Consider the following 14,426-nt stretch of genomic DNA (forward strand, 5'->3'; position numbering starts at 1 on the left):
GTCTACACACACACAGACATGCTCTCACAGCACCAGAGGGCTGTTTCATTGCTTCTTATATTTGATTCCGATTCTTTCATCTTTAATCATTCCTCTGTCTTTTGGTTTTAGGTTGAGATATATTTTGTTTTTGGAGAGCACCAAGTTATAATCACTAATTAGTCCTCCAGGCTGGCTCTCTCTCTCTCTCTCTCTCTCTCTCTCTCTCTCTCTCTCTCTCTCTCTCTCTCTCTCTCTCTCTCTCTCTCTCTCTCTCTTTCTCTCTCTCTTTCTCTCTCTTTCTCTCACTCTCTCTTTCTCTCACTCTCTCTTTCTCTCACGCTCTCTCTCTCTCTCTCTCTCTCTCTCTCTCTCTCTCTCTCTCTCTCTCTTCCTCCCATTTTCTATCTTTATATCATTTTGTGACTGGGACTGTTTTGTCACTGTTTTGTAACCTCAGACCAAACGTGCAGCACTGGAAAGAGTTAAAACAATTCTAGTCATGAATGTAATTTCCTTTTTGATGCATGTAATCATAGTGCAATAGACTGAGCATGATAAATCGAACATAGAACACAGAGATTGTTTATTTATTAGACATTGTTTATTTCGATCCTCCCCTCTCCTTTAAGCCCCATATTTTTCTCCTGTTCTGTTTTCTTTATGTCTCACAGACCCACTATTTATCTTGCCCACAATAATTTGACACAAAATTTTGTTAACTGTAGACACAGAAATATATTAAACACTAGGAATGTGTGATTGTGAGTGTGGGGGTGTTGTGTATGTGCCTTTGAGTTTCATTGTATTTTAACTTCCTTTTAGATTTCAGACTCGACCAAAATGAACTAAAAGGCCAGCAATGACTGCTGCAATAAAGCAATGACTGCTGCAATATAATGCTGGAGAGGCTTGTGAAGCAGAGACAACACTTTTTATATCTTTAAATGTCCCCTCATAGAACCTCGGTAATATCTGAGTGCTGTGTAAATTAGATTTAATTCATTGGAGACAGATAAAGCATGAAAGTGTCACACACAGATCGTTCGTGTGGTCCTATTTTGAGCACTTGTAATGTGTGTATAGAGTTTGTCTAGATAACTTAATAACTTTATTTAACTTTTAGAACTTTCTTCTCCTTAGATGAGGAGGAAGACTTTGAATGTATTTTATATTCGCACAAGACTATTTAGCATGTTCATATTCCTAAACAACTGTGATATGCCAATAAAATATTATTCTGTAAATATAGCATCAGAGGTGCTGGGACCCCTTGGGATTTTTAAAAATGTTTTTCATTAGTGTTTTTAGCGTAATTATGTATGCAGAGACTCATAAAGGAACGTGCTTATTTCAGGATTTCTGAATTCAATACATGTTTTATAGTCTCTACTCATGTTTTACGTAAGTAGGGTTCACTAAAGCATCTTTTCACTCTGTAAATGCAGCCCGGGCTGGTTGTGTTTGGGTCTGATGCAAATAATCAAATCATTAAATACTTGAAAATAGTAATTTAAAAAAAAAGTATCAATCTATCTTTTTATTCTCACAGTTTATTTACTTCCTTGTGTCTTTTTTGTTTGAGTTAACTTTTGCTTTCACATGTTCATTTGGAAACCTGACAGCTTCAGTTGTTTTCGGACATATTAAAGACAGTTCATGTGGGATTCATTGGTGTGTGTGAGGGTTACAGAGGTGACCACCTATCGTGGTGGGTTTTAATGTTCAAGACAGCTTTCAGTTTTATAGCTTCTTAATCACATATTGTGTCGCTGTATTTAAAATGTCTTTCACTATTCGGTTAAGCCTCCCTGGACACATATCTGCAAGATTAATGCATGAAAAAAGTCACTAAGTTAAAACTTCAATTATTTTGCTCAAGAAATTAATGTGCAATTTTTTCTTTTTTCTTTTTTTTTCTTTTTTTTTTTTTGCTGTTGCTGGCGTAATGTTAATTCAGTCTCCACAGAGATTTTCTACATTGCTGGTTTAGACAATTTTAATGATTGCTTTTTAGTTTACAGAAAATGCTCGGAGTTAAGAAAAGTCATTTGTAGAAATAGTTAAGAAGTTATTCAATTTGTGCACACTTGTGTATGCCATGCAATGTAAATTTTACACAATGTATTATTAGACACAACAAAGAAGCTACAAAAACAGACATTTGTATGCAATAAAACTTCAGAGACATATTTACAAAAGAGCTGCACAGCGTGTCAGATCACATTTGTTCATGCTCTTTAAAAACTGCTGTGGGGTCAAACTGTCTGTTTAGTTGATGTGATATGGATCTGAGAATGTTGGCCTTATATTAGGTTTCAACCCACTAATGGCTACTTACAGGCTGTAGTTCTTATTCTTAATTAAAATCTGTAAGCACATGTCAGTGTTTAATTGCTTTATCAATGTTGTTTATTGCTCAGAAAATGCCGTACAATGATTAAAAAAAAGTCAGGTGTTGCAGTGAAAAAACTCCTGGATTTACTGTAATATCTGTGTATAAGTATAAGTATAAGCAATAATTCATAACATGGAGCTCTCCAGCTGTTTACTGCAAATTATGAACATTGTTCATTGACGTATTTCTGACCACATCGTGCTTTGGTTCAGAATAAAAGACGACATTTGCTAGATAAGAACGTAGGTGCACTCTATTCAATTCGTTTGGGCACATTAGACATATGCTGATTTTTTTAAATTACATTTCATCTTGTTTAAATCTTGTACAATTTTTTTTTCAATTTTAAGTTTGTGAGTTTCTAATGAAGAGAGGAGTTCAAGGCTGTCATGCAGTGAAGCATTTCAGTGGAAGGGGTCAGCCGTATTCTTGCCATCTTTTATTTTTGATGTTATAATGTTAGTTGGACTGATTGGCTAAGATTAGCCTGTATATGTACACGCAATATTTACCCTGTAACGTGTACATCGTTTTGTGTGTTTGTGTCCCTACTCTACCTGTCTCTACCCTCCTCTTCCTCCCGTTCCCTACTGCTGATGTATGGAACGTCTGCTCTCATACGGAATGTGTTTGTAAAAGTCATGCTAATCAAATTTCACTGATTCCAGAGAGATTAAACAAAGTGGCATTTCTGTGTGAGTGTGCACATTTGAGTGTGTGTGTGTGTGTGTGTGTGTGTGTGTGTGTGTGTGTGTGTGTGTGTGTGTTGTCTGTCTTTGTGTACACACTATATTAACTGTCTACACACTTGTGTTTTAATGCAGCTGTGTCATTATTCTAAGACCAGCTCAGCTGTAATACAGCATCCATCATCTTGTGCTCTAAGGAGGTAATGATATAAAAGGGATACTGATGCTACATTTGCATTCTGACATCTAATTGTTTAAATGTACCGCATAATGTGGTGAGCAGAAAATGATGAACACCATCACATGGAACGGAGAACATTCTACCTCTTTCTTGACCAAGTGATAGAGATTAAGAACGCTGTTCATTCATGTCTTTTAGTGCTTCACAATTAATCGAACCCACTAAGTAGACTCTTATCTCATTTTATGTAGTACTTGCTTACTAATCCAAGTGACAATAGCTTAAAATTAGGTATTAACTAGCCATAAGGCTAACGGTATGATTGCCTCTCGAAGCAAAGTCAAGTGCAGTTCATATGATGTGCAAAGTTACACCCACTATCTGTCTATTCTAATCAATGTAAGTCTTAATCTTCATATATAGTATACATCAGCAACGATAATACAAGGAGTAATCGATGCCGTCTTTTTCTGAACAGTGAAATTGTCCGTTTTTTATTTATTTGTATACATGTTCACATTATGTAGAAGTTTAAAGATAGCTAGCATAGTTTTACGCCCACTGAATGAGTCACAGCGCTTGAAAAGAGGATGATGACAAACACTGTGCTCTACCCTGTTCGATGCATCATCACCAAGAATATACTGTTGCCTCAGTGAGGAGCCCCTTTGGATCTATTAATATGCAATACGATACACTTATAAACTAATAACTACATGGCGTGTGTTCATCAGACATTGTCATTTACAGATTCTCACTCATGGATTTTGTTATCAGTGGTTGATGAGAGTCTGACCTTCATCCACTGGTTTCTTCATTACCCGTCTGCATAAAGCTGAATTTAAGGAGACATGCATTTTATTTTACTGCAAGAGTTATGTAACATGTCCGGACACCGCCCAAATTCTGATAGCAGTTTTGGGTGAAAGTGGATTCTGTATATTTGAACACATTCTGCGTATTTCTGTGTCGTATGGTGTTTTCTAATTGTCAGTTGAAAAATCAAGTAAAATCACGTCATTGTGGTAGCATTTTCATGAGGAAGGGACGAATTTTGCTCATTGAGTTATTGAAGCACAAGCTCAAAAATCATCAGAATTGGGAATGCATTTGGGACCCCTTTATTAGTCCATGTGAAAGGTATATCACATTTTGCAATACCGTGAAAGAGTTAGTGCAAGGCTGATTGTAACAGTCTATTCGGGTCTACAGCCCAGGGCTGCATCCTAGGCAGAGAGGGATCAAAGAGTGGAAAGCAGCCACCAGAGCATAGTTGATAACCTTTAATGTTTACTTTTGCTTATTATTCTTTTAACTCCACCTGTCTGTCTCTTAGTATGAAGCCTCCAGCTCTAATGTTGGTAGGAGAAAAACTGCACACCCGAGATTGCAGACAATTTGTACATCTGTATAGTGATGCTTGTCTTTGGCAGTTTGTTTTTGATGCTTGAGGAGAGTGAAATATGCATGATTTCAACACGGGTGGCTCTGATTTCTTTTCCAAAACAACAAACAAATGATATGAAATCTTTATTTAGTAGAGACAAACAGAATTCTGCATTGATTTTTTTTTTTTTCAGGAGAGGACTCAGCAGTTAACTACAGTAGATTTGTTTGTTTTTTTCTGAAAAGAAGCTACAGGGATATTTACTGAGAGCACACAAATACACACGTATGCTCCCATCTTCAGTTGAATGAGAAGGAGAAAAACCTAAAGATCGCCACGGAGACCCATCTCTCAAATTTATTCATTAAACTCCCAAATGCTCCCCTTAACGAATGTAATTAGAATATGGTAATGAGAGAGGGCTGAACCAGGGAGTGTTGTAATACGCTTAGCAGCACGGAGGGAGAGAGCAGAAGAGGAGAAAGACAGACACGGGAGAGGGAAAGAGAGTGAGGGCGGTAAAGGAGAAAGAAATAGAGTCAGAGGAGAGAGAAATAGAGAGACTGACAGGATGCCAAATTTATGTCTCGTTGTAAACAAGTTTTTATGCCAATGAGAGGTGGCACACACTTTCTCTTGCTCTCTCTCCCACCACAATTCTTTCTCTCCTTCTTTACATCCCTCTCTTTAGCATACCAAATCTCTTCAGAACAATAACACCAACAATAACGGAGCAGTGATGAGCCACTGGGGGCAAAATGACTCAGAGCAAAGTAAAGCATAAGGGGTTAACAACAACCGCTGGAGACTCATTCATTGAGACCCCCCACCACCACCGCTCTAACTCATTCAGCCTCCCAGTGTTACACACAATTGTCCTTAGAGATTTCAAACATACCTGTGTGTGTGTGTGTGTGTGTGTGTGTGTGTGTGTGTGTGTGTGTGTGTGTGTGTGTGTGTGTGTGTGTGTGTGTGTGTGTGTGTGTGTGTGTGTGTGAGGGAGCGCATTAACCATGTGGAAGTTTTTGAGGACTCTGACAGGCTTTATCTCAGATGCCCAAACGCAGCGGGCGTCCTGGTATTGTGTTTGACACCACACACCTGTAGCTGTCTTTGATGTGTTCAACTGCCTGCTGTGAGGGGGGGGGCTGTCTCCTCAAATGCAAATACAAGGCAGGTGGAAGAGGACAGGTAAAGTGCGCAAAAGAAAGAAAGTCTTAGAAAAGGATGATTGATGTTCCTTCAGTGGATTGGGCCTGACTCCTCTTTGCTCTCAGGTCTCAGGCAAAAAAAAGTTTGTGTGACTTTTCACAGTGTGTGTGTGTGTGTGTGTGTGTGCGTGTGTGCGTGTGCGCGTGTGTGTGTGTAGTGTAACCACCTTCAATATTTAGACTTCTCCATGAGTGACAAGGGAGAAAAAGTAAAGAGGTCAAACCAAAAGGAGAAGGAGTAAGGGGGCGAGGGAGAGGGGAGAGGGACTGTTTCATTATAAAGCCGTCACTCACATGGGCAGCAGCCACCACCGAGACTCTTCTGAGATCAAACCTCTGCGGGTCTGTGTGTGATTGTGTGCATATATGCTCTCGTATGTCCTACCATGCATTAGTCTTGAGATGTTAAGTATTTTTGTGTCCACACATATCTGAGTGTGTGTGTGAATGCTATGACAGAGATGGATGCAACACCCACGTCCCTCTGCCAACCAGGTGACGGGGTGGGTTCCCTCTGAAGGTCAGACCTCGTCCTCTAACGATGTGCGTGTGTGTCCGTTTGTGTGTGTGTGTGTGTGTGTGTCGTCCGTGCAGCATGTCACTGATAGAACAAAGAAAGCCAGCCAAGTTTTTATTTACTCATTTATTCATTCACACAAGTGGCTTTTTATAATAATAGGCCGACCATTTGTATTCATGTGTATACAAGTTTTTTTCATGTTTGTGGATATGCAAGTGTGTGTGTTGCCCAGTGTGTGATGAGGTGTTTATATGATAAACAACAGGCAAGCTTGAGAGGAATTCTGATCAGGGGCTTTGCAACAGTTGTTATGGAAACAGCATTAAGCAGTTGCATTAGTCAGTGAAGGTAATATAAAGGCTGTTGAAAGTAACGCACTATGGGGAGTGAGACATTTTGGGAATATAATACAAACTACACATTTTTGCTCTGGTTTACAATAGAGTCGATCTAGTTCTGTGGTGCAGAAGAAGAGAAGAAAAGGACTCGTGTCGTAACTCTTTCCATGTTTGAATCAGCCAGGTTAGAAGAACACAGTGGTTGTCATGTTGTCATGACGATGAACATTTTTATTCAGCTTTAACACACTCTCAAATTGGGAGACAAGCAGCCGTTGCTCTGTGACATTGGTGGTTTTAAAGGTCACTCCCAGCTTTTCATTTTTTTCCCTGCCTGATTCAGAGAGACTGGCTCCGTGGAACATCTCTTAACAACTGAGAATGATGAGACGCCTACTGGCACCTCTCCATTCTTATCGCTTATTGATGTATATTTTTTCAAATCAAAATGTTTCAGAATATAGGTTTAGTGTAAAATTGTTGTTGTTATGCTTATTTTCCATGCATTCATAAAAGAATGTTTTAAAATAGACCACAATCAACAAAATGTGCCTGAAATAGAGCCTCGGAGTGATGCCAGTAGACTGCATTATGATAATCTTTCATTTTGAATAGTGTATCCATCAACATCGGACACTGACAAGGTTGTTCTGGGAAGAAGGGAACCAGTGGAGGTGCTCAGGAACAAATTACAGCCTCAGCAGACGTCTCCTGGTAATGGTAATGCAGTTCTTTCCACCAGATATGCATACAAGACTCACACTCAAGGAAAAGGGTAGAAACATACTGTAGTAATTCAAAAAGTATGCTTCAGTTTCCTACCTCCTCATGCCGTCGAAATAAACCGTTCAATGCCAAATGATTTGTGTGGTGAGAACCAGCGGCAGCCTTCATTCCAGGCATTTCAAAAGGATGTGACAGTTCCAGTTTACAGACAACTCTGTTTTCCCCAGATCTCTGTCGGGTTGATGCTCATCATTAGGCTTCCAACGTGCACACACACACAAACACGCACTCAGCCTCACGTGCACACCCCCACACACACACGCACCCGCACACATACGCACGCTAGCCTGTGGCTAGACCCTATAACGGAGTCTCCCAGGGGAAAGCTCCTGGATAAGTCTGTTGCAGTGGAGGTGCCCCTCCCCTCCCCTTCCCTCCCTCCCTCCTCTGGAAATCTCCCTTAGGCCTGCAAGTGTATGTGAATGCTTGTGTGTGTGTGTGCGTGTGCGTGTGTGTGTGTGTGTGTGTGTGTGTGTGTGTGTGTGTGTGTGTGTGTGCGCACGTGCACACGCCTTTGTGCTAATTCGTGTGTCTGCCTGTCTGCTTCCTGTACATGCAACTCCAAGAAACTTCTTGGAGGGAGATGCTCTCAGTTATGCATGAGTGGGAGGCTGATTTCCCCAACTGCACTGCTTGCTCCGATCTAACTTCCCACTTATGTGCTCTGCTTTGTGAGATATTTCTTAAGTAACTCTCGCTCTCGCTCACTTTCTCTCAAGAACAGACAGACAGGAAGACTGTTTGTTTGGAGGAGTATCTGTGTGCATTCGGCTGGACCTGTCATGATGTATTATTACATAGGCTCACACAGACGTGCACAACGTCTGGGTTTCTAGAGTATCTCCCTGGAGGTAGATACTTGTCCCTGTCCCTGGCACAGCTAACACACACACACACACACACACACACACACACACACACACACACACACAGACTCACACTCAGAGTATTCCTGAAGGGTCAGTGTGTCACCAGGCATCCTCCAAGCACTCCATCACTGGTTTCCACTGTGACAATAACTGTGACTTCCTGAGGATCGACCTTCACCATCTCACTCCTGTCGCTCTTCAGATGGGCGTGTGTGCCAATGAGGGAGTGAGCAGCAGTGTGTTTAGTGAATGTGTGTGTGTGGGGGTGAGGGGGGGGTGTTTCAAAGTGTGTGTCAGGCTGCCGTTTCAGCTGACTCCTCTGTTTCTGCCTTTTTAATGGCTCTTATGGGGCAGGCCTTTAATTGCAAGTCTCTCTCCCTCCTTAATCCTCCCATCCTTCTGTCTCTCCCAGTCCCTCAACTCCTCTCGTCTTCTCCTCTCTCCTCCCACCTCCCATTGGCAGACGGTCACTAGGGGAGCCCAAGCGCCTGGCTAGGACTGAGGGGCCGTATAGGATATTGACTTGCTGCGAAGTGGTTTGGGAGGAGGAGGTGGAGGTGGCTGCCTGTCACAGCTAATGAATAGATGCATAAATGAATGAGGCATTGTGTGTGTGTGTGTGTGTGTGTGTGTGTGTGTGTGTGTGTGTGTGTGTGTGTGTGTGTGTGTGTGTGTGTGTGTGTGTGTGTGTGCGTGTGTGCGTTCGTGTATGTTTGTGTTTGTGTGTCTGTGCATTGGTGCATGTGTCTGTGTGTGTGACTAGTCGGAGCTAAAAACTTTCATATGTCTCAGACAGACATTAACAAGCATAATTATTATAGGGTAGGATGACATCCCACCAACACACGCACACACAAACACACACACACACACACACACACACACACACACACACACACACACACACTGTTTATGTAGACTCACATATAAAGGCAGGGTGAGGATGTGGGGGGTTGTGATGTGAGGATTGAATGAAGGATACTAAAAACACAATCCAGTTAAGTGCCAGCATCCTCCAGCTGCTCTCTCTTTTCGTCTCCCCACCGTTTGTCCCCTCTCACTCTTTGTCCCTCTATCTCATCTGATCGGCGTGGAGCTGGAGTGCTCTCATGCCAAACTGGGACAAACACCTAAAATATACTCACAGCCACACACACACACATAGAGAAACAGAAAAGAAGAGGAGGTCTGGAGGGGAGAGGAGAGACTGTTGATCTGAAGGGGCAGATCAAGGAGTGCTGGAGCAATGTCTTCTTCACTCTTGCTTTGTGCTGCATTTCAAAAGCTGATTACCTTAAGAGGACCATTTACATTTCATAGTCGTTCACAACAAGTGGGTAAGATGGAAGTCAGAGATTGAGGCAGAGGGCGTGATGTTTCAAGAAGGAAACCAGGGTTGAGCGAGTTCAGCGAGCAAAGAGGAAAGGCAACGCTCTACGAGCAGCTATAAAGCCAGCGGTTTGAACAATAGTCTCTTTGGTCTGCTTCTATGTGTGCCTATGTGTGTATGGACATTTTGTTTTGCCGTACTCTCAGTAGAATGCACCTGTATGAGTTGAACTTTCATTTTTTTTCTTATTGGATTCATGTGAGCGATGAAGAAGAAAAAGAAATAGTGTGAGCTAAGGAGATGAAAGGAGAGCCGGAGGAATTAGGAATCAAGTCAGGAACAAGATTTATCTGACGGTAAACTGAAAAGCTGGAAAGTACAAGAAAACTTTTCCTATCAGCTCGCTCTCTCAGCTGGTGTATGGCTCTGCTTTTGTGTATGTTTATTTGGCATGTGTGTGTGTGTGTGTGTACTTAGGAGATAGCTTTTCCTCCCTAGAGGAGGGATACATTGGTGTGTCGGTGAGGGTGATTGGTTGTTGGCCCTTAGGGTCTGTCCGCTATATCTGTCTCCAGACTGACTGCTCTGTGACCAATCGGATGCCCTTACCCCACCGTGGCAATCAGATAGTGGCACATTCTCTGTGGGCATTGGCAGGTCATCTGGAAATACCTGTTATGTTTTATCTCCTGGTGACACACACCCTCAGGAGCACACACACACACACACACAGCAACACACACACCAGCGTAACCTTTCTGTCTTGTCTTTGCCTCTTTAGGAGATTGCTGCGTATCTCATCACTTTTGAGAAACATGATGAGTGGCTGACGACATCGCCAAAAACCAGGTGAGGAGGACGCTCGGATGTTTACATCGGGGTCGTACAAAAACATCAGTGAGGCAGTGATTCACGTTGGACAGATCCCTATGACCACGTGTGTGTTGGATTAAACCATCAGCGATACGCATTGACTGCTTCCAACGGGTTTCTACTCTACATGAAGGAAACGCTTCTGAACGTGGCCGCGCTGTAAAGCACCTTGTTAACTGGTTAATAGAGTATTAATGAATGTAAATGTATGAGGGTCAATGATGCATACAGTATTTTCTGCACTATAAGGCGCACCTTTAATGAACTTTATTTTATAATTTATTTCATATGTAAGGGGCATCGGATTATAAGGCGCATTGTAGGTTTATGAGAAAAATTATAGGCTTTTAGGTGCGCCTTATAGTACGGAAAATACTGTAAATCAAACATAGGGAGCTGCGTGAGTGTGTGGTGTGTGTGTTGGGGGGGTATAAAAAGGGGGGTGAACAGGAATTCAAATCCCAAAGCTTAATATTCATTGAAGTGACTGAACAAGGAGAAAGGAGAGGTTACAGTTAGGAAGGAATCTAGGAGGGAGGAAAAAACATACTGAAGGAAAAGGGCAACTTGAATTATTGATAAATTGCTTTATGGACATTCACTTTACTTAACACAGGTGTGATGAGAGAAAAATAGAACTACAAAAAAGAGTGAAATAAAGGAAAAAATGTGAGGTAAAGAGTAGAGAGGTGACTTTGTGTCTCTAGTCGTGATTACCGATGGCTCTGGAGGCCTGAGGTGACGCCTCTGCGCTCCCATTGTTGGAGCTGAAAGACTCTTCTCAGGAGCAGCCTGAGGCCTGCAGCACAGTTTATGTTGTGGATGGATTTCTCATTGATTGGTTGTGCTGCCATATCGCCTCGGCCTCCCAACAGCAACAGTAGCAGCAGTCATATTGGTGTTATTGAGCAGCAGTTAGATATAATCCCATTTACACATGACACAAGGCACGATTAGAACAGATTACAGCTAATCCCATCAAATGGAAAAGGAGCTCAGCGAACAGAAGCAGTGACGTGTGTGTGTGTGTGTGTGTGTGTGTGTGTGTGTGTGTGTGTGTGTGTGTGTGTGTGTGTGTGTGTGTGTGTGTGTGCGCGCGCACAGCTGTGCAACCAAGTGTGTGTGTTTTTATACAAATGAATGTGTTAAAGCATTTGGGGGATTTCAATAAAGATAACAATCAATGACCTTCATTTATCACCTTCAGTGAGACGCCTCATCAGTTCAATATAATGACCCTCACCTTCTCACTCCCTCTCCTCTCACTTTTTCTCCTCTGCTCCTCCTCCTACTCGCCTTCCTTTCACTGGACTCACTCTCTCGCCCACTGTGTCTCTTTATCTTTCTGTATTTTTTCTCTCCCTCTTCCCCTTCCCTTCTCTGTTTTCGCTCTGCTACACTGTTGAACAGTGGAAAAGCTTTTTATATCCCACACATCACAGCCCAGTTACAATCAATAGTATTTATGTCTGCTTGAATCGGAGAGTTTGCAAGAAACATGAGCAGTGTCCATGTGCACGCACCTCTGCACACTCATGCATGAACATGAACATATGTGTCTGTTCCAGTCCACACGCACACACACACACACACACAGACACACATCTGATCTCATCCATCTTCTCCATAACATAATTAGAATCAGCAGCTCTGAGATGACTCACACTGCTCGAGTCAGAGACTAAACTCAGCTTTGATCGGAGGGTGGGGGTCTCCACTCCACTAAGAAACTGGCAGGCACAACCCAAAACAAGGTGTCAGAGAAAATCAACTCACAGTAAATTCAATTTCACCACACACAGTGTTCAGAGTAAATTGCAATCATCTCAGTCCATATATAGATGTGTCTACATCAAATTCTAGCATAGAGGAGAGGAGAGGAGAGGAGAGGAGAGGAGAGGAGAGGAGAGGAGAGACAGTCAATAAAAGCAGAAACTGAGGCTAGAATATGCGAATAAGAAATAGATGAGATGAGGAGATGAGAGTAAAGTGTAAATGAATGGAGAGACTGAGAAAGGAGTAAGGATATATAGAGATGCTGAGATAAGAAGGAGACTTGATGTTGCTTGTGTAGAGGAGGTCACAGGAAGAAAGAGAAGGTGTATAAATGCATGTGTGAAGTTGTGTGTATGCATGTGACACTGTGTGTGTGCGTGTGTGTGTGCGTGTGTGTGTGTGTGTGTGTGTGTGTGTGTGTGTGTGTGTGTGTGTGTGTGTGTGTTTATTGATTGTTAACAGGGCTGTTCTCTTTCTGTTGTCATGAGATAAGGCAGAGATGCATTTTTTACTCGTACACACACACCACACACACACACACACACACACACACGCACACACACACAGACACACACACACACACACACACACACACACACACACACACACACACACACACACACACACACACCTGTCCTTAATGTTTCAGAAGTAATGATTGATTGCTGAGCAGCAGGTTTGACATTGAGCCCAAAGAACACACGGCAGTAGGTCCTGCCTTCTCTGATATCAGTGCAGCATCTCTTTCATTCTACATGTATAGCTCCTGGTGTGTGTGTGTGGGTGGGTGTGGGTGTGACTGTGTGTGTGTGTATGTATGTTCATCTCACCAGGTGTTTATAGAATGAGATTAGAGGCCAATGTCCCTGCTGAGCGGATAAATCACCCTACTAAAATATTAACAGGCTGGACTGTGAGTCTGGGTATCAGAGGGGAGGGGCAACCTGGGAACAGCTAACTTCACAGTGGGAAAGTTGAAAGCAGTATCTAAACAAAAAAACATGTTTTTTACTCTCAAAAAAAAATCTGAATTTTAAACATTTGGAACTGAAAATGAAAAATACCACACCTTATATACGTTGTAACGACAATAAAACACAAGTCTATGTCTGCCTCACTAACTCTTTATCCTCTTCTCCATCAGGCCTCAAAATGGCTCTATGATCCTATATAATCGTAAGAAGGTGAAGTACAGGAAAGATGGCTACTGCTGGAAGAAAAGGAAAGACGGAAAGACCACCCGAGAGGATCACATGAAGCTCAAAGTCCAGGGAGTGGAGGTGAGAGGCTGGAGTGGAGAAAACATCAGTGATCATGCCTCGGCTTTACGCACGGCTTCACTGTCCATCTTGTCCTTAACTTACTTTCTCTGACTCAGAAGCATACACGAAACACAAGCGTACACGTAAACTGAAGCTACAGCCAGAGTGATTCCTGAGAGCAAGTGGTACCCCCTGCTTCTCTCTCTCTCTCCCCCTCTATCTCCCTCTCTCTCTCTGAAGGATAAGAGTGTGTTTGGCCTGGGGCCAGGAATGATGTCAATGCCTCCTTCAGCAGAACAGAAAGGGGTATCGATCCAGTCTCAAGGCAGCGTCTGTGCGTGAGAGTGTGTGTGTGTGTGTGTGTCTGCTGCGAGTGTTTGAGTCACATCAGCCAACTGAAAAATTGATTATTCAGCAGGAATATACCAAAAGGTGAGAGGATTGAGCATACATGTGTCAAAAGCAGAAAAAATGAGTTAGGAGGCAATGCAAAGGAGACAGCGAGGAGGCACATGAATGTTTGCAGAGGGCTCCATAGTTTTATATTAAAGGTGAGCAGGAGACAGGAAGAGAAGACCCAGAGGTAGAGGGAATAATTGCGATCAAGTATTCCCATCTGCAGCTCTATTATTTACAACCCCACACTCCCATTGACATTCATCTCACACACATTTTCCTGTAATTCTATGTGAATACATACTCACACACACACACACACACACAAACATACTCACACACTTATACAAAGGCAAGTGTTTCTCTCCCTGGTAGTTGCTCAGTAATCGTTTGTGTCATGTCTTCCCAGGACCCCCCAAGCAAGCAAGCAA

General features: G+C 42.4%; 1 protein-coding gene across 3 annotated transcripts in view; it reads left to right on the forward strand.

Moving 5' to 3' along the window:
- Positions 1–14,426, forward strand: part of LOC137595823 (calmodulin-binding transcription activator 1-like) — a 45,007-nt gene that overhangs the window by 12,099 nt on the left and 18,482 nt on the right. For all 3 annotated transcript variants that reach the window (XM_068316146.1, XM_068316144.1, XM_068316147.1), the window contains 2 exons: positions 10,470–10,537; positions 13,482–13,617. In XM_068316146.1, the coding sequence (XP_068172247.1) occupies positions 10,470–10,537; positions 13,482–13,617 (204 nt within the window). The remainder of the gene's footprint in view (positions 1–10,469; positions 10,538–13,481; positions 13,618–14,426) is intronic.

This window comes from Antennarius striatus, chromosome 5, assembly GCF_040054535.1.
Source record: "Antennarius striatus isolate MH-2024 chromosome 5, ASM4005453v1, whole genome shotgun sequence".
In the NCBI taxonomy this organism is placed as follows: domain Eukaryota; kingdom Metazoa; phylum Chordata; class Actinopteri; order Lophiiformes; family Antennariidae; genus Antennarius; species Antennarius striatus.